The 20,525-nt window shown below is 35.6% G+C and overlaps 2 protein-coding genes and 1 long non-coding RNA gene across 4 annotated transcripts in view; 1 reads left to right on the top strand and 2 right to left on the bottom strand.

Annotated features, from left to right (window-relative positions):
• LOC107594030 (copine-8-like) overlaps window positions 1-1,102 on the bottom strand; it is a 42,413-nt gene extending 41,311 nt beyond the window's left edge. Inside the window, exon 1 of the mRNA XM_016283959.1 lies at window positions 643-1,102. Within this exon, the coding sequence (XP_016139445.1) occupies window positions 643-719 (77 nt within the window). The 5' untranslated portion in view covers window positions 720-1,102. The remainder of the gene's footprint in view (window positions 1-642) is intronic.
• A 2,963-nt stretch (window positions 1,103-4,065) lies between these two features.
• On the bottom strand, window positions 4,066-18,061 carry cmtr1 (cap methyltransferase 1). Of its 2 annotated transcripts, none has more exons than XM_016283910.1 (23): window positions 17,930-18,061; window positions 16,488-16,620; window positions 16,242-16,381; window positions 15,994-16,152; window positions 15,814-15,906; window positions 14,595-14,666; window positions 14,389-14,483; window positions 14,037-14,311; window positions 12,975-13,093; window positions 12,789-12,885; window positions 11,624-11,756; window positions 10,140-10,319; window positions 9,971-10,027; window positions 9,810-9,867; window positions 9,570-9,638; window positions 8,584-8,715; window positions 8,333-8,458; window positions 8,097-8,188; window positions 6,778-6,846; window positions 6,535-6,582; window positions 6,343-6,455; window positions 6,145-6,253; window positions 4,066-4,866 (listed from the first exon to the last, which is right to left on the bottom strand). In XM_016283910.1, the coding sequence occupies exons 2-23, from the start codon at window positions 16,594-16,596 to the stop codon at window positions 4,731-4,733; spliced, it is 2,481 nt and encodes an 826-aa protein (XP_016139396.1). In that variant the 5' UTR covers window positions 16,597-16,620; window positions 17,930-18,061; the 3' UTR covers window positions 4,066-4,730. The 2 variants fall into 2 exon arrangements, with proteins under 2 accessions (XP_016139396.1, XP_016139397.1); XM_016283911.1 differs by having other exon boundaries at window positions 16,521-16,620.
• Window positions 18,062-18,937: 876 nt separating this feature from the next.
• LOC107593989 (uncharacterized) lies at window positions 18,938-19,729 on the top strand. The gene is made up of 2 exons (XR_001610128.1): window positions 18,938-19,043; window positions 19,213-19,729. It is a non-coding gene; the product is annotated as an uncharacterized lncRNA (long non-coding RNA).
• The last annotated feature ends 796 nt before the right edge of the window (window positions 19,730-20,525 follow it).

The following is a 20,525-nucleotide window of genomic DNA, read 5'->3' as shown; positions in this document are numbered from 1 at the left end:
CACACACACACATATATATATATATATATATATATATATATATATATATATATATATATATATATATATATATATATATATCTCCAAAAAAATCAAGATTGACCAAATGTCAAGTTAATGACCTGGAAAATAGAGAGGAAAAAAAATTCTGACCACTATTTTGAATATTAGACATGTCCCTTTAATTGGTTATGTAAAAGTAGGAAGAAGTAACATGGTACTGACTGTACCATAGTACTGCCACAGTAACGTTACCGTTTTGTAAGGGTATGGTTGTTGTTGCTGCCCTATATAGCCTACCATGGTGCTGAAAGATTGTCATATTCATGTACCACGGTATTTATACGAAACTCGAATACCCCTCAAGCCAGAGTGTCTCGCAAATGCATAGTCTACCCAACATTTCCAATAGTTTAATTTTTGCTTAACTCCTCAGTCGCTGCTTTGTATATTTTGTAAGACGCTTGGTTTAATGGCATCTTCTAAATGGCCAAATTCAAATGTATTTGAATAGTTACTAATATTTTTCAAACGAACAAAAACCATACACGGCGAAAGCCACGAGAGAAAAGACACACCGCTTTTAAGACGTACCGAATTATGAACATCAGCAATATTATAATACGCGATATTCGCTCTTACCTGCACGAGACGGTGATCTCTATTTTGGTGGCAGGTACGCTGCTGTTTAACGGATCAAACTCCCCGATCGATGCCATTGCAGCTCCACGGGAGTTTGAGATAAGTCTTCAAATGACTCCAAAATCTAGGTCTCACTCGTCTCAGGCGTCACACGTGTATGTGGCTTTCCTTACAATTTGGGCAGAGCGAGCATCATCGGTGCGTTTGAGTCTGTCCCCCTCGCGCACCTGAGGAGACAGCGCGCGTTTGATCGGCAGGTAGGTAGAGTCTGACTGGACCTCCTCTCGCCCTCCCTCAGCGAGGACACTCCGACTCCGCTTTGAAAACTTAAATTGAAAACATCAATTTTTAATATTACAAAAGCCATCCAATATTTATGAGATGTGGTGTCAGATATGGATCTGAAACCTTCGGGGACGTTTAATCTATTGATGCGGGGAAACGATTTTCAAATATCCAGTTTTCCAAACACCCACGGCTTTTAAAATCCGGCTGAGCTGTGGTAAACGTCGACGTTGCGCAATATAAATAGCAAAAATACTCAAGTAGCCTTCTCCTCAGCACCACATGTCAATACACGAGTTCCGAATCTGCCGATAAATCGGAAAGCACTACGGATGTCTCAAAATCTAGTGAGCTGTCTGCATAAACAGCATTTTTGGCCATCAAATGTTCGATTTAAACATCTAAGCACATCTATGATGTTCATAAATGCTGTCTAAATTAACAAAAAAGCACCAAATGTTCTTTAAAGTCAAAAAGCAATATTAATAAATCAGTAGGATATTGTTTTGCTGATGCATCGATATGTTTTGTGTCAAAATCTAGTGAGTTGCCAACATAAATAGCATATTTTTGGCAATCAAATGTTCGATTTAAACGTCTGAACTAAAAAAAAAAATAATAATGCTGCTACGCTAAAATAAAAGTTACAATATTTTAAGTTCCATAATACTATAGCCTACACTAAATTGGTAATCATTCACTATATAAAAGTGATAATTTAATACTAATGAATGTATTGTTTTGACAATAAATCAGAAACTACCTCTAGTGATCTGCCTACCACCTAGACAGCAATTTTTGGCATCATATGACTGAAAGGAAATCTTAGTAGCTTTGATATATTATATATTAATCATATTACCAAATATTATCATTACCATAGCATGATATACCACTACAGTGCTTTTTGTAAAGTGAAATTTACCGAACATTTGAACTTTCCAAATGTTTGATTCAAATGTCTAAACGCACTGATGTTGCCCAAAAATGGTAAACTAACAAATAACCAACTGTGGACTATGCATTATCATAAGAATAAAATAAATAAATAAACATATTTATAAAAACATATCACTATGATACTATGTCGCAACTTCTATGGTAACATTATATAACATCTCTAAATAAATAAAAATATATATATTTTTGTAATTGAATCCCCTTTGGTCAATTTAATTTGAGTTTCCAGACATCTTCGCAATGACCAGACTTTTAACCTTAATTTTAATAAAACTCTGGTGCCCAGCGGGAAGATAGAATACTGTTATATCTTCTGGACGCTTTCCCTACTGGCTAGTGATGGGCAGTATTGCTGCAGCGCTGCTCAATTGCTTTCGGGAGATGGCACATTGAACCTCTTGGCCAGAAAAGAAAGAGAGAGTGTGTGAATGGAGATGGGGAGGGGGGGACAGAAAAACATAAACAGAGTTTATATAAGTTCCCATTTGGTTACCCAGCCAGCGAGCAAGCGAGCCCTCGGCTGAGAGGAACCTCTCTAACGGAAGCCATCTAAAGGGAAATTTAATTGTCCTTTGAGGTGAATCTCTGCTTAGCTTTCCAGTCACAAACTCAAAGCAAGAGATGGATAGGGAAACAGGGTGTGGGAGACTCTCATTACACCTGCATACAAAAGACCGCCTGTGTCCTGCCGTCCTTGAGATGCCAGAAACCTACAGCTTCTGAGAAGAAATGAAAATACACAGCAAGATACACAATACACTCATTAGTGATGTGTCAGTCACGGTGACAGTTCGTGTATTGTTGTTCTAGAGAAGCAAAATACAGATATAAAAGTGTACTGAATATGACATGACAAAAAAATTGGACCTGCCATGCTCCATCTTTCCCTCCTCCTGCGAAGGTTGCATCGCTATCCTGAATCATAAAACCTGGGGTTCAGATGTGAAGAAACTCCTAAGCCTAAAGTATTAAAGTTTGACATGAAAAACACAATCAGACCGGTGGCGGATAAAAAATCCCATGGACTTATTATTAAAGAAGGGACATCTAGGGACCAGAATATCTGCAAGAAACCACCCAAACACCATAACAACCACAAGGCACCTTAGCAAACATGTAGCCACACCATTCCTAAGGTGACTTTTGCAAAAGCAAACACTGCTTTTTTAAATTCATCACAGAATATAACCGTATTATTGCACAGCAACAAAAGAGACTTATACTATATCACAAATCTCAAATGTATGATTGCATGTATTGTCACAAAACGTAAACTATATGCAACTATAAAGCATGAACATTTTCCGGTAATATAAACATTAATGGAACAGATCACCCCAAAATGTAAATTTGTTCAGAATTTACTCACACTCAGGCCATCCAAAATGTAAATTCAAGATTTGGAGAAATGTATATTTAATTTTGAACAGTTTTTGCTTGTTAACTGTGTTCGATCTGTGCATACTTCTCTCCTGATTCAAACGAGTTTTTTTTTCTTTCACATCTTCATAAATTTGTTTCTTACAGCTTTTTGCTTTACAAGACATGAATTGATGGACTGTAGTTGTGTGGATTACTTGTTAATTATTGTGACGTGTTTATGAGCTGTTTGGACTCTCATTCTGACGGCACCCATTCACTGCAGAGGATCCATTGGTGAGCAAGTGATCTAATGCTAAATTTCACCAAATCTGTTCTGATTAAGAAACAAAGTTATCTATAACTTTGATGGCCTGAGGGTGAATAAATTATCAGCAAATTCTCATTTTTGGGTGAACTATTCCTTTAACAGCTGATTTGAAATGACATGTAACGTGAATAACGCATACAAAAAAAAATTCTAGTTCCTTCAAAAAATATATATAGTTCTCTTCTAGCATTTGTAAGTTTTCATTGTTCAAACACTTCATTCAGACAGTCTGTTCTTCCAGATTGTGTGGATTCTCAGTGCAAGCAGAAACAAATGGAGTGTCTTATCAGCAGAGGTCCCAGCTCCAAATCTTCCGTCACAGTTTTCTTTTCCTACAATGGAGCATAAAATCAAGTGTTATGCTCTTCTTGGTCTTTCAGCTTTTGTCGAGAAAAAAGAAAAAAAACAAACCAAAAAAAACCAGCTTTTGAGTGTCTCACCCACATCTCAAAATCCAATCAACAACTGATGAATAGAATGTAGTCCCACCGCCCTTTATTTTCTCTTTTTTACACGCTAGAATACATCTGTCGCTGCTTCCAATTCATTGTGACTTTAAACCCAATAGAATCGAATAATGAAGCGGACCACGATTACTCAAGGAATAAACTTCCTCAGTGGTTTAATGTAATCAACATCACGAACAGGTTTAAAATTCAAATCCGTTTCCAAAACCACCAGAAATGGCAAGTAATTCCCATTCTAATGTTTGAAAAAACTAAATGAGCAAAACAAGGCAGCACATGCACACAGTAGAGCGAATGCACACTGCCATGCTGTTTTACATGGTTATCTAATGGTTTGCACTGATGAGTAGAATCTGCAGCTACACATCTGATCGATTAGAGGAGGAATAATTCATGTGAGGAAGCAGGTTTTGAAGTTCAGGAGAAAAACATGTGGACAAGGGAAAAGCAATGTCATCTAAGTTTCATTCTCCTCTAAAGATAATGGACACACGCAGATACACACCACCGAGCACCAAGACGCCCTGTCGTATAACTCACAGGGGCTATTTTGGAGAGAGCCTTGAAGTGTGAAGAAACAGAGTTTGAATGTTTCTCAGCAGACTCTGGTGAAAGCTACAGTGCACCCTGGTGGTGAGGAGAACGTACAGTCTATGCTATGTTCAGTGTGATGTGTACATGTGTTTTTATTGTTGACAGTGCTGATGGATAAAGGAAAGCACGTCGTCTTTAGACAGTTTGTCGGGGTTGACCCGCGTCTGGGAGTCGTGAACTCGGACACCCTCCTCCCAAGCCCAAAACAGCCTGTCTTGATGACATGCACTGAGAAACAGGAGAACAGAGAGAAACAAATAAAAAAAAGTTATGAAAGAAAGCATACCGGTGATTTATGAATGAGAATGCATTACATTACATACAAATTTAGGGTCAGTACAATTTAAGCAATTAATACTTTTGAACTGTTAATGAAAGAATCCTGCATCATGGTTTACACAAAAATATTAACAACATATCAAATGTTTTCAGCGATGATAATAATAAGAAACATGTCTTGAGCACCAAATCAGATTAGAATGGTTTCTGAAGAATCATGTGACAATGAAGACTTAAAAATGACAGCTGAAATTCAGCTTTGCATCACAGGAATAAATTACATTTTAAAATGAAACATACATTTCACAATATTACTGTTTTTACTGTATTTTGACCAAATAAATGCATAATAGACGTAAGAGACCAATTTAAAAAACATTAAAAATATGACCAAATTATTGAATAATAGTGTATATATTCAATTAAACATCACTTTTTTAAATTTTATCAATGAATATTAAAGGAATGTTAAACTCTCCTGACTGCATCTGTGGTGTCTGTCGATTAATACCAAAAGTTTTGACAAGAAAAAATTGTGCGCACAGTAATGCAATAGAAACCTATGAGGAAAGGCATTGTACTGTAGTATGATCAAATTAATATACATTACATACAAACTTCAACATGAGACTAGTTTGATAAAAAATAAGTAACTGGACTAGTTATAAATTATATATTCAATTTCAAACCTTCTGTCATGTCCATGATCACAAATATTATTACATTAATTACACATAACCAGAATTTCCACTCCTAAAAGGACAACGCAAATTCATTTAAAGCTCACAAAACAGATTTTTGTGTGGGATAATTATTTTAAATGTTAAAAAAAAAAGTATTTACACTCTGGAATGCCTTGCTCTATAGTACATTACTATAAACAGGAATAGTGCAAATTATTTCCCATTGTAATCGAAAGCACGCCACAGCATGTCACTTGCTTTAAACCCAGAACATTCCTTTAATGAAACTACAGAGCAATAACCAACCAGTATCTGAGAAAAAATAAGATTAAAAAAGACATTTAAAAGGATGCTGGGGGTTTAGGGAGATACTCGTTTCTTTGACGGTCAGATGCTACAAAGGCAAGAAATATTTGTGCAAAATCTTCTTGAAAATTCTAGCTATGTAATGCAATGTTTCTTGCTCAGGGCTTCAATTCAAAATCGGCTGTCAGTGTAGTGCCAGTCATGCAGGATTACTTCATATTGGCACTTTAATACTTACTGGAAAGGTGCCACAGAACCAGGCGGCAGTGCATAAGTTGATTCTTTGGTCTGCTTATTGTAGAAAAACTTTCTTTTAGAACTTTTGCTGAACGCCATGGTCCATGGGTCTGTCAAAAAGAGAAAAAAATAATGACAAATTCCTCTTTAACAAGGCACTTCACTAATTTAATCCAGTTACTTCGTCTTCCTCTCTCACCATTGACTGTTTTGATGATGTAAAGGCCACTAGGGAGGAAGTGACGGTCATCTCTGCCTGTGTACGACAGTCTTGGCATCCCACCCGAACTCTTGGTTACCTTCATTTCCAACCTGAGGGAAAAAAATCTATTGAAAATATCTAATTTAAAAAAAATGTATCACGGTATGTGATTGCCGTGGTTTAACGCACCTCACAAAGATCTTCTCCATCTCCTCTAACCTATAGACTTCCTTTACTCTAAAAAATATAGAGTGAATGAATTAATGAATGTCATTCATCATAAACATGAAAGATCCTGTCTAGGCTCTAGTAAAACACAGTATCTTCATTCATTTTACATAATGCACCCTCCGGTGTTCATAGGACTTCCTGGCCCCCAGGGCTGTCAGTGACATGGCAATTAGCACAACCGCAAAGAGAAAGGAATATTACCGGATGGGGTTCATGTCTGGCCTGCTGGGTTTGGACACAGCTTTCACAAACTTCTCGGCCATCTGGATTCTGCAACAAGAACAAGATTTTTTTTTCTTTCTGATTTGTGAGGTCAAAATATCAATCATATCTATTATAAAACAAACAAGATGCTTTTTTTACTTGAGAGGCAAAATAACATTCGATAAAAAGTCTTGTTTTTGGAGAAACTGATCCAAGATGAAGCGAGTTTATGAATAAAACAAATATGTGTCAACAGACAACTTAAAAATAGATTTAAAGGGAAAACCAGGTTTTATTCCCCATTAGGAGGCTGCTCGATTATGACAAAAATTATAATCACGTTTATTTTGGTCACTATTGTAATCATGAGTGGGCCATATAACCAAAACTTGAAATGATTGATTCATTTAAAGATAGCGATCAATATATATATATGAATAATATAATTTCCAATAAACAGCATAGTCTTCACTGTAAGAATTAAACTTCATTTGTTACTTATTAAAGCGACAAAAAGTCCTTCAGTCAAGAGCAGTGAGTGATTTTTTCTTTGTCTTTTGTTGTTTGATTAATATTAAGCACACAGTCGGCAGCAGGAGCCAGGACCAGCGCTTTTCTTTTTTGCGCTTTTAAAAACATGAATACATCTAATCAACTTAAATAAATCAAGCACATCCCATCTTGCAAAAGTCACGTTACACGATTTTACTGATTTGCACATAAAATTGGGCTTTTAATAGAGGTGCGAAAGCGCACCGCTAGAAATGGGGCGCAATAATCGTTTCATCTCGATTATTGTATTTTCATAATCGTTGGGAGGTATTTCGATTAACTGCACAGCCCTATTCCCCATTGACAGATAGTTGTTCTTGTTTTAAGCATACGCTCAATTTTGTTCCGTTTCTCAGAAAACACGGAGTCATATCTTCATCTTTATATCTCAAGTAAATGTTGATTTAAAGATGTTCAGATATTTGTATTGGAAAACAAAACAAATTTGCAGTGCATGCAAATTTTAATTCCATGACCATGAATTTAGGACTTTCTACTCCAATTTTAGACCTTTTGAAGTCTTTTAAATAATAATGAATTATAGCAATATTTTTAAATCAATACACAGCAATATTCTGTTATTGTTTACACGTCCCAAACTGTATCTTAGTGGAAAGATTGCACTTTATAAACCTGCTTAATAAAATAACTTCTCAATGAAAAATTCCTCTTTTTTGATTTTGTAGTTAGTGAAAGACAGGAAAAATATATATAAAAAAATGATTTCTACATGTAATAATTTGGGAAGAGGTTCTGCCAAAGACCTCTGGTTGAAGTGCTGATCTCTGACGTCAGTGCCGTTGAGAACAAGAGCATCGAGAACATGCACAGCGTTGATTCTTCTCTGGGCTTTTCCCTACAAGCACAGATAAAAAGACTCAAAATAAAACTTCTTACAAATAAGCATGTCATTATTTTACAGAAATAACAGCTCTTTCCCCGCACAGTATTAATGTAAAGCTGTCATTTAACTCTCTCAACACTAATTCTCTCTGTTCACCTCTCCCTTCAGCTCCTGGACGATCTCTACGCTCAGTAGTGTCTCTCTGGGCAGCTCCAGTTTGAAGTTCTCCAGCTTCTTCCAGCGTGACGGGGCTTTGCCGTCCCACGTGTAGATCTGAGATCTCTGCATACACCCACAGTTTAGGTTTTTCACTCTTTAAGCAGCATATAAGGATATACATGAACACAACACATTATAATTATAGGCTATATAAATATAAATATCACATTCATAGACATATTCCTTACCCCAAATCCCAGGAGAAAGAGCTGTTCTCCTCCTCCCACAATGCACCTGTAGTCCAGTACGTGCTGTAGTTTATCCAGATTTCCTGAGTTCAGTGCAGTTGGTATGGTATTAAAACTGTCCATATCTGAGCCCTGAGATAAAAAGACAGTAAGCAGAGAAATACAGTTATAGTTCATTTATATGAAATATAAACTGTATTTTAAACAGTTAATTGTCAGCTTCGCACTCATTTTATAAGCTTTTTTCTTATCACACATTTATGTGATATAAGTTATATAGCATTTGAAAGCCTAAACACTCAAACTTCATCCTGTGAAACCCGTTTTAAAGTTGGGCATTGTTTTACCATAGAAATGGCACATAAAATCCATTTACCAGGCTCCTCCCGTCATGTCATATTACAAAATTTACTACAGTATTTTATAACCAAAACTTTTTTACAGTGCACATATCGTTGGAAAGGTCTTGAGTTTCAAGGTTCCATATTTAGTGACTATTTTGTAATAGAAGAAATATTGTGACAGAAATTTATACATTTGTGACAGGAAAATGCAAAAAACCTCTCAGGAACCTCCATTTTTGTGATATCAACTTCAAAATTGGAACATAACTCACTGTATATCATTTATCATGTATCATTTGATTTTACAGCAATTTTAGATTCCAATTTTTTTTTGTAAAACATTTATTTTAAATCAAATTAAACAAATTTAGTACAGTACATTTTCTTTACAGTAAACTTAAACTTTACATTTTAAATAATATATCAATAATCTCACTGGAAAACGTCCACAAAAAAAGTTTGAGCTAATTTCCCTCAAAACAAAAATCTAATTTCGTTTTTTTTTTTTTTTTTTTTTAAGGTGAATTATGACCCTGACATTATAGGCTTCATGTGATTCGCCCACTTAGCTTTTCTATTGTAGAACATCAGTTCCACAAGAGCATTCCCAGCTAACTTCTCAAAGTCCACACACACTCTTACCTTCACAAGCTCATAGAACTTTGTTTTCGGATCTGATGTTGGAGGAGTGACTCTGGCTTTATCAGGAATCTGCACAAAGATAAAGACGTTCAAGGTCTCAATCATTCAAATCAGCATCAGTTTGTCCTTACAGATACCTATGCAAAACAATGTTCTTTGAAATCGTTCAGACTGCACCACAAAGCACTAAACTAAACCTCAGTCCACTATGAAGCTCGTGGCTATAGTTTTTGGACTCACCCCCCACAGTTTGAAACATTCTTTGCGGATATCTGCTTGCCTGTGCTCAAACAGTGTCCTAGAAAGACACACAGCCTTGTCAGTGACGCTCATACAGACAAATAAAAGAGAGATTGAGATGAATGCCCTGAAACACACCAGAGGAAGAATGTGTGACTCACGTATCTCTGACGTACGTGTGGATCTTAGCCAGGGCTTTGATCTGTACTGCACAATGGCTGCAAGACAAGGGAGCAGAGTTCAATAAACAAACCTAAGCATGAATGAATGCATCGAGAGAGCCAGAGAGAGAGAGAGAGACAAAAGAGGGTCAGAAAGCGATGGCGATACCTTTCGTTGGAGTTGATCATGAATTGGAAGAAGTCAGTGTCTCCTTTAATGATGTCCAGAGGGACGACTTCGGTAACGTCTCTGTCTGAGTGTCGGAACTGATTCAGTTTCAGGTTGATGGTGAACATATATTCTCTGACAGCATCAGTGCCTGGCTTTAAACTCTTGCACACCACATATCTGCATGCAGACAGACATTAAAAATCAGTAACCACGTGCTCATTAACCAACAGTGACATTAGTGGAAATTTTAGATTTTTAATAATAATAGCATGCATAATATAATCAGGGATTTGCATTAATAAATAGGGTTTTATTATTAAAACCCAGTACAAAAATATCAGAATTGATCATAAAACATTTAAATAATAATAATACACTACTAGTCAAATTCTTTGAATAATTAGGGTTTTTATGTTGAAAAAGACTTCTCAAGCTTACTAATGCTGCATTTAATTAAAAATATAGTAATAGTATAAACCAGTATTACAATTTAAAATAACTGTTTTCTATATATATTATAATATATTTTACAATGTAATTTATTCCTGTCATGCAAAGCTGAATTTTCAGCATCATTGCTCCAGTCTTCAGTGTCACATGATCCTTCAGAAATCATTCTAATATGCTGATTTGATGCTCAAGAAATATTTTATTTATTACCAATGTTAAAAAAAAAAAAAGTTAATATTTTTGGAAGCCGTGATACACTACAATTCAAAAGTTTGGGGGGTAAAAAGAAAATTTGATTAATTCAGGAAATGCTACAAAAGATTTCTAGCTTCACATCACAAGAATAAATGACATTTTATAAAACGGATAGTTCCGGTCCTTGATTCTGATTGGTTGAGCCGTGTTCGAAGCTGTTGTAAATGACTCTACAAACATACACCTTTGTTTACCACAACTGTTTCTGAGGAACTACATTGTTTGGTGGAAGAATACTGTTTTTATTTATAGCATTACACTTTATTTGCTCTGTTTTATTTTGTGAAACCTAACTACGTATATGGAATAACCGTTTTATAAAAGCAATAAGCCCCAAGAAGCCGTGGTTTACAGTGAATTTATAACAGCTAAGGGGTGTTGTTAGGCACGTTGACAACGTTGTTGTTCATGCAACTTTATTAAACTATTTTAATATATAAAGCATGAGAGCATTAAAAAAATCTAAATTATTCCAAACTTATGACGGGCAGTGTAAATCAAACATAAATAAAATTTAGCATTGAAGTTAAGGCCAATTTCTGCATATTCATTCAGGGAAAAAATGCATATGTAAGGTATACAAATTAAAGTTATATATAGTATACAGGTATAAATATATAGGTATATCATTTGAAAGCCTAAACACTCAAAATTCAAGTTATATAAAGTTATATAAAGTATAAAGGTATAGTTTTAGTGTCCACAGCCAGCCTCTCTCTCATATCCCCAAAGGTCTCTCACTCTTTCAAAGTAAGTCATGGACAATGAACACACACCTCTCTGAATTGGCAGGCCGGCTGGTGACGGGTTTGAAGAGCGAGACCCTCTCAAAGCAGAGGTACAGCAAATAAATCAAGCCCACACTGAACGGTGTGAACAGGTCAAACGTCTTACACACAAAATGGCCACCTGTAAAACACAAGATTTTGTGTTGAGAAATGGAAGCAAAAGTGTTTAAATAATTAACATTCATCCATTTCAACGGACCATATAATAGAAAACAACCAATCACAACAGAAGTCATTTACATAATCTTAAAGGCACAGTAACAAAAAAAGCCTATCAAAATAAAGAGGTAAGAGAAACGATGGAAAAATGTTCATGTAAAACTAAACACAAACTTTTTGACAAAAAAGGTAGACTTCAGAAAAAGAAAAGCAATGTACTCTAGAGAAGTTTTAAAATATGGCTCTTCAATGCTAGAACCGTAAAAAGTATTACCGTTGATTTGATACACCTCAAATTAGCCCTCAAGTAACCATGTCTTCTCTCACATACAGTAGTCACATAATTACCTTCCTAATTACAGGATTTCAGAATAAATAGACTCGTGTCTGGGCGCATCCCAAGATAAAATTCAAACAGATCTGAGACAAGGCTGTACAATAATATCAAGGCAAGAAAAAGCATGAAATAATCTTTAAAGCCTTGAGAGAGACATCATTAAAGAGATTAAATCATTTGGAACCGCTGTTAAAGAACTGGCTGTCCTCCAAAGCAGAATGTCTGGGACTGAGAAAAGCCATGAGACCTATGGTAACCCAAAAGAGGAGACAGTGTGTCATGACAGAGATGGAAGACGCACTATTGATCGTCCCTAGAGCGGAGCATGATCAAGCTTTAATGATACTTCTTCAACATCAAGGGAACGAAAACTCACGAAGAGGAAGAAAAAAAATAGACTGAGTGAAATGAAAAACATCCTTGAGGAAAACAAGGATTTTGAGTGATTTAACCAGGAAGACAACTCAGCTTCCAATAAGAAAATGGCCAAATCATACACAAAAAGCCCAAAAAATGGAGGCCCGTGAGTTTTTCTTTGTACCAATTATTGCAAAATGTAGCTCAATAAAAATCAGCAAAAAAGTCCAAGAGAGTGTATACTCTTTATTGCCACTTTATTTATATGCATACAAACAAAAACACACACACACACAATACCTGGTCTGATGACAGACATGGCAGTGAGGAACTGACACAGAAGGAGCTGTTTACTCAGGATCTCCTGAATGTTCTCTTGGCCCTCCACAGAAAAACCCTGAGGAGCAACACACCATCAGAATATATCGACCAATCACACAAAAGCAATATTCACATTTTAACCAATCACAGAAGAGCATGTCTTACCCCATCTGCCATTAAGAAGTGCAGGCCCCGCCCTTCAGTGCTGTCTAAGACAAAGTTACGAAACGCAGTGATGTTTTCCGGACGCGTGATGTCACCATCGCCATCAATCCCACCCTCACCTGAAACACCGGTAATAAGACATTCAAAAGTAATTCATAATATTTTCATTTTCTTCGATTACTAGACTAAACATATACTCTACCAGTGTAAATGGAATTGGAATAATAACTCATTTTAAAGTTGTTAAAAGAGTCACCATTTACACGATTAAAAAGACAGTAAAAACTGTAATACTGTAAAATATTATTACAATATAACTGCTTTCTATTTTAATATTTTTTTTATTCCTATGATGGTAAAGCTGGTCATTTTCAGCATCATTACTCCAGTCTTCAGTTCTTCACATGATCCATCAGAAATCATTCTAATATGCTGATTTTATGCTCAAGAAACATTTCCAATTATTATCAATGTTGAAAACAGTTGTGCTGCCTAATATTTTTGTGTAAACCACGATACCCTACCATTCAAGTTACTTTGATTAAATAATGAAATTGTTCAAATATGACATTACGCTACGAAATATTTTTTTATTTCAAATAAATGCTGGTCTTTTTCTATTCTATCATGATTTCCAAATTTGATATTAAATATTAGGCAGCAAAAATTGTTTTCAAAATTATGAATAATAATAAGAACCATTAAGTAACAATAATAACTGAGCACCAATAAATCAGCATACAAGAATGATCATGAAAGATTTGAAGGATCATGTGACACTTAAGACCGGAGTAATGATGCTGAAAATTCTGCATTCATTCATTTTAAAATACATTAAAAAGAAAACAGTTTTGTCAATTTTTCACAAAATTCGTTTTTTTGATTCAATAAATGCAGCACTGTTAAGCATAAGAGACTTCTTTTAAAAAACATTTGAAAAATCTTAATTATTCCAAACTTCTGAACAGCAGTGTAGGTATTACATTAATATTTCTATATGAACCAATACAGTAAAAATGTTAGATTGTTGTGTTTTCATGTTTAAATGGTTGAAACTCATACCATAGTAGGCCTCAAAGAGCTCGCTGGGAGCAGCATAGAAATCTTCCAGTTTGAAATCGTTGGCTCCTTTGAGCGTCATCCCAAAACCTTTCGCATGCCAGCGCCGCCGCCACAACACATACTCAGAGAATCCTCCCGGTCCTGCGCACACGTCTCCAAAATACAGCAACTCACCATCCTTATCACGCATCTGTGGTCTCACCCCTTGGGAATCCTTTGGGTTAGTGAACATATAGTCAAAAACATGATCCATGTTGGCCATCTTCATAGCAGCTCTGAGGAGAAAACCGAAAGAAAGAAATTTAGAAAAGATATGCTTCTGTTATTACATGCATGTGGAGATGCCACCCACCTGTTGAGAAAGAAAGCCCCTCGGATTGTTTCATAAGGGTTTGATCGAGTACGTGCTCGCCTCATCTCCTCCCCCTCCAAGTCGTCAAACACCGTCTGAAAAGAAATACAAATAAAAAGACATGTTACATTATTACAAGACACAGAGCACAATATGTCTGGTCTTATGCAAGAACAGGAGAAACATAAGAGATGTTTGACACTCACTTTGCAGCGAAGAAGGAGATGCAGTAGATTCTCTGAGCAAAATTCAGTTTCATCATCAATTTTTAATTTTTTCTAAAGATATAAGCAAAGGTACAGTCATACATATAAACATTAGAAGCTGATAAATAACATTTTTATATGAATGTACATAACCGTTCAAAAGGTAAACATTTTTTTAAAGAAATCAATACTTTTATTTAGCAAAGACACATTTAAGTGATCAGAAGTGACTGTAAAGAGATGTGTAATGTTACACAAGAATTCTATTTCAAACAAATTCTTTTTATTCATCAAGGAATGATAAATACATCAGTCTATACAAAAATATTAAGCAACACTTAATTGCTTTCTGCATCAATAATAATAAAAAATATGTTCCTTCAGCAACAAATCAGCATATTAGAATGATTTCTGAAGGATCATTGAAAACTAGAGTCTTTAGCTTTGTAAAACGTATTTTAAATTGTAACGATTTCACAATATTACTGTTTTTAGTGTATTTTTAAACGCAGCCTTGGTGAGCATAAGACACTACTTTGAAAAACATTTAAAAAAAAACGTACTAACCCCAAACTTTTGACATAGAGCATAAGGGAATTTATATTAATGTGTAACGGAAAGTATACATTTTACACACTAGGCCTATAACTTGTCACATTTCCTTTTTTTTGCCATTTTAATTTAGCCTTTTTTGCAAAAGGTAAAAAAGTACTACAGTATGAGAGGTGCATTTATAAAAGTACAAAAATTTAATCTCTTAACTCATACAAGGTCATAAAAGCAGCATGAAGAAGTGGGTTTCAATCGAAATCATTTTTATGCAAATTGAAAATTTCACTTGAGAAAACATGAATGGCAGCACTTGATATGCATTTAAATGCACATAAAATCAGTGTTTATGCACTAAACTGAGGTGAATTTTCTGGAGTCAAAATGCACATAAACAAGATGGAAATGAATGAATCCCAGCATGTAATAACTGTACAAAAATGATACAATATTTGAAGATGGTGAAACATTTACAGTTGGTGAGATTATTATATAGTGAGGTATATTAGTGAAGCTAATAATTATAAAACACTGTTTGCACAGCAGACCCATGTGAACAAGAGACAACAAACAGCAGAGCAAAAACAACATTTACCATAGAAAGTAAAAGAATGAGCATTTGATCTTAAACTAATCATTTCAGTTCATCAGGTAATATGTGCTGCAATACCTGGCCCACAGACATCCAATCCTTCAGCTCATCTGCATCTGGGATCTCTGGAGAACTTTCTGGAAACCACGTCACTGATTCTACAGCACTTGGCTGAGAGTAAAAATGAGAAATAAAGGTCCTGGTCTACTATTGTTTTGGTTTCAATATTAAAGAAACATTCTGGAAATGTTGCTGTACCTCTGGTTCATCTTGCCAGTCTATGTTCAGGTTGCCCTGGAAGCCCTTCAGGGTCAGACCCAAACCTCGCCTACCACGCTGGGTGGATGCTTCTACGATCTCTTTCCGCCCTTGACCGAACTTTCCCAAACCCTCGCCTTCTCTGAAACCCATTTTGGCCTGAAGGAAACAGAGCAGGAGACCATTTTAATATGTGTTAACTCATGATTAACAGGCTGACAAGAGAGTAAAAGAGGTGCTTATTTTACCATGAGTTTCTGAGAGACTCTGTTATACATTGAAAATTTGGAAGAGGCCTCATTGCCCTCGGCATTCTGGGAATTAGAAGGTCTGGAGAAACTGGGTTTGTGATCCTCAACATCACTGAGAGACTCGCTCTGACTCGAGTCTGGGAGACAAAAAAAAGAAATAAACACGCTTACAAAAACTTATACCACCAAAAGAATATGGCCATGTGAAGAGTGTAAAGTGTCATAAGGAAACTCCTCTCTAACCCTGATTGGGGGTTCTTTGAGAAGCCTCTTCACCTTCATCAGAGGAGTCCTCATGGAGAACCTTCCTCTTCTTCAGAGGCTCGTCCGATGCTTGTGCCCCTCTCTTCATCTTAAATTCAAGAGGTCCAAGAACCTGCATTCATTCACAAACACAAAATCACTGGATTAAAACCCAAAACAAAGATGCATAACAATCATCAAGATTTTAGGTTACAATTTCTATTAACATATAAAAGAGTGTATATTTTGGGTGCTATAAGTGTGCTATAAGTATATTTAAGTATAAGTATATTTTAAGTGTAAGGTGCTATAAGTATATATATATATAAAATGTATTTTTTTTATCTGCCCTTTGCCTTCGCTAGTTTATTTTTTTAAACAAGACAACAGAGGTGAATAGGGTAAAAAGAAAAATATTTATATATATATCATCATACTTTCCCAGTTAATTACAGATCATTAAGTATTACTTGTTTCTGAAATGTTATATTCATATTTGAAAAAGAGACATTGTGATGTCAAATTTGTATGCATTTCCAGAACTGAAATCTGAACATTAAAAGCCATGTTCAATATTCTTGTTTCGTTTTGTTGACATATTAGATAAATGGTTTTAATAGAAAGGGTTTTGGACATCTCTATATATCACAATCCATAAATGTCAAATCCCTCTATAAAAACCTTCAGAATAGAGATAGGAATAAAATAGAAAGTATGGTGTAAGAGATTTCAGACACTGTGCATCAGAATAAAACGATTTACTAAAGACGTCTTATGATTAGCAGTACCAGATAAACTCTAATAAAATAAACTTAAATATGTATGTTGCATATTTTCTATACTAGTCTGAAAGAAAACATGTTATGAAAACAAAATAATAAAATAGTGAATAAAAACTGAGCTGGAATTTTTTTAATTCTCTTCATCAAGTCATTCTTTAGATTTAAAACGTTGACAGGTTTAAATACACATTTAAAAATGTGATATTAATAAATAGTACTGCTGCAATCTATATAATCTATACATTTCCTTCCCAAGATTCTCGACATTTCGATTTTTATATTTAGGTCAAAACTATAAGTAGAATTAATAGTAATTAAACACTGGACAGGCGCCAAGCAGAACATGTATCATTTATTTCTTCCATTGTATAAAAATTAAGCTAATATTAATTATTTAGCTTTATTCAGCTGCTCTGGCAATATGACTAAGTTATATTGTCTATTTCGGTTTCAAATGTGCCATAATGAAAATGATTAAGCTAGGTTTATCGTCCTTGCTATCACATTTCTGTAACTTAAATGTTCAGCTTTATTGGGGAATTTTACAACGTTAATGGTCTTAGAAACGTAACTGTGTGACACAAACACAATGTGAAATCAACACTCAGCTTTTTAGGTTTCGATTTCACAAGAAATGATGCTGCGACACTCGTAAACATACCGAGAATGAAATACGCAGCTATAATCCTGAGTCACCTCCGAAATGTAAACTCATATTTGTCTCCAATCTGTACAATTCCTTGACAAATTCTGCTTTAGGTTCTACTTCAAATGTCAAATCTGGCTTTCAGTGGGTCTAAAAACGGGAGAGTGCCCTCAAGTGGCCAGTCCAGGGCACCACAACCAGACACTGACATTCATTCAATAGCTATCCTTTAAAAAGAATCGTCTCGTTTACGAATCGGACACCGTAAGTGAGAATGTTTTCCAAAATAAAAATAAACTGATAAAGTAAGCTTCTCTCAGCTAACAGGGAACACTCTCAGAACTTTGGCTCAGAATGTTCTGCTAAGGTTCTCTCAAAGTTATGAAAAACTTAACATTAATAGAACATTTGTTGAACAAAACATTAATAGAACAAAAGTTGTCAGGTGTTTAATAACGTTCTATCATAACAAAAAATATTATTATTAATCGGTTTTGAATATTGAAAGGAAGGTTATTGGAAGGTTACTATATTGAAAATTACTTAATGCATGTTTCAGAATGTTAAGAGAACATTCAAAAGTAACATTCCGTTTGAAAAATTATAAAATCGAACTTTTCCTATGTTTCTCTAACCTTTGCATAACCAAGATAACCAAATTTTTTTTAAATGTTTAATAATCGACATTTTGAACTCTCAGACAACATTGAGAAATAATGTTTACAAAACTCAACGGGAACATATTCTTATGACATTTTTTTTTTTAGCTCAAGTTGACTCAAGTACAGTAACAGAGGCATTTTATGCAATTTATTAATTGCAATTTATGTAGGCCAAACCAATAAATTGAACTTAAATATCTGCCATGTAGGCCTACTCCATAAATGCTCCAGTTTTTTTCCGAGCATCGGGCACACACACACACACCGTCCCTTCACAAAAAGAGGATTTCATGTAGACATGTGACCAGTTATATAAGCACCCAAAGCTTTATAAGCCTGCAAGTGTCTGAAGAGCAGTGGCAGATCCGTCTGGTGTGTGTGTGGACGAGACCTTTTTGGTCTTTTGGCGGCTGAGATGTTCTTCCGCATTCCTCTCCTGATGCCTGGATACATTCGATACCTGCAGGTGAGTGTCCAGTTTCTAACTGAGCAAAATAAATGAGCCTTCTCCAATACTTCTCAAACTTGTCTGATGTACCAAGTGTTTCTGAGAACTGTACTTCCTGAATGGATCTTCTCTCATCTCATGCTCATAGAAGAGCCATGAACACTGACCTTTGACCTTTTGCTTTTAGACTCAGGCAGCGCGGACCGGTCTGCAGAGGGAGGGGCCCGTTGTACCCCGCTTTGCCATGCTGCTAGGCCTTGTGGGTATTGGCATGTCAGGATACAGCTCTTGCCAGCTGACCTTATACCACAAGCCATCGCCACATCTCCTGCGGTGAAACACAACGCAGGGAACAGAGAGAAAACGCATCGCTTTTGTTTAGAGGTGCGTTCTTTCTTAAACAGACTGAACAACCCAAATATCATCATTATAGTTTTTTACCACATCATGCTGAAGCTCATAGTCTTGCTTTGGGTGCGAGGATGGCAGATCCTCAACCAAGCTCTCCCAAACTTGTTCTCTGGCAACAATGGAGTGAATTAAATGCTTTTACTTTTTAATTAGTTAGTCTTAATTAGTTAGCATCCTTCTGAATCATAAAATGACAAAGGGGATATTATATGGCCTTGTGGACCTCAAACATGTCTCAAAGGCTACTTCAATTCACCACTTGGGACGGGGGTCCACTTAGCACTGGATTATATTTTTGATATAATCCCAATTTGCAATCCCAAAAATAACTGTTTGTGCACCTAAAGTTCCTACACTCTTAAAAATAAAGGTGCTTCAAAAGGTTCTTCAAGCGATGCCATAGAAGAACCATTTTTGGTTCCACAAAGAACCATTCAGTCAAAGGTTCTTTAAAGAACCATCTCTTTCTTGCGTTTTTGTAATCTGAAGAACCTTCTTTCGCCACAAAGAACCTTTTGTGAAACAGAAAGGTTCTTCAGATGTTAAAGGTTCTTTATGGAACCATTTAGACAAAAAGGTTCTTCTATGGCATCGTGAAGCACCTTTATTTTTAAGAGTGTATAGACCACCACAGGCTCCACAGTAAATGCAAACCAGCCAAAGCTGTCACAGCGCAGACATTATGCAGAAGTATGACTTCAGTGATTATTGATCTTCTTTTAAAAGACATATTGCTCTAATGAAGAGAGCAATTTCAGCAGGTCACCTTCATAGCTATGAGTCACTATTTACAGGACAGGGTGGCATCCTTAAAAAACAATGAGCATTTGTCTAAAGCAAACAATTTAAATTATTCTTTTTTATATAAAAAACACTTTCTATAATTAAAAATGTATCCTAACAAACCATTCATCAATGGAAAGCTTATTTATTCAGCTTTTAGATGAGGTGTAAATCTCAATTTTTAAAAAAATTACCCTTCTGACTGGTTTTGTGGTCCAGGGTCACATATTTATGAATTCTTTAGCTTTGAGAGTAGGACAGTGTTTTTTGATGGGCCTCCAGCTTTCCATTCACAAGCGTGTATAG

This window comes from Sinocyclocheilus grahami, unplaced genomic scaffold, assembly GCF_001515645.1.
Source record: "Sinocyclocheilus grahami isolate Dianchi unplaced genomic scaffold, SAMN03320097.WGS_v1.1 scaffold178.1, whole genome shotgun sequence".
In the NCBI taxonomy this organism is placed as follows: domain Eukaryota; kingdom Metazoa; phylum Chordata; class Actinopteri; order Cypriniformes; family Cyprinidae; genus Sinocyclocheilus; species Sinocyclocheilus grahami.
This window is presented reverse-complemented; position numbering and strand designations above follow the sequence as displayed.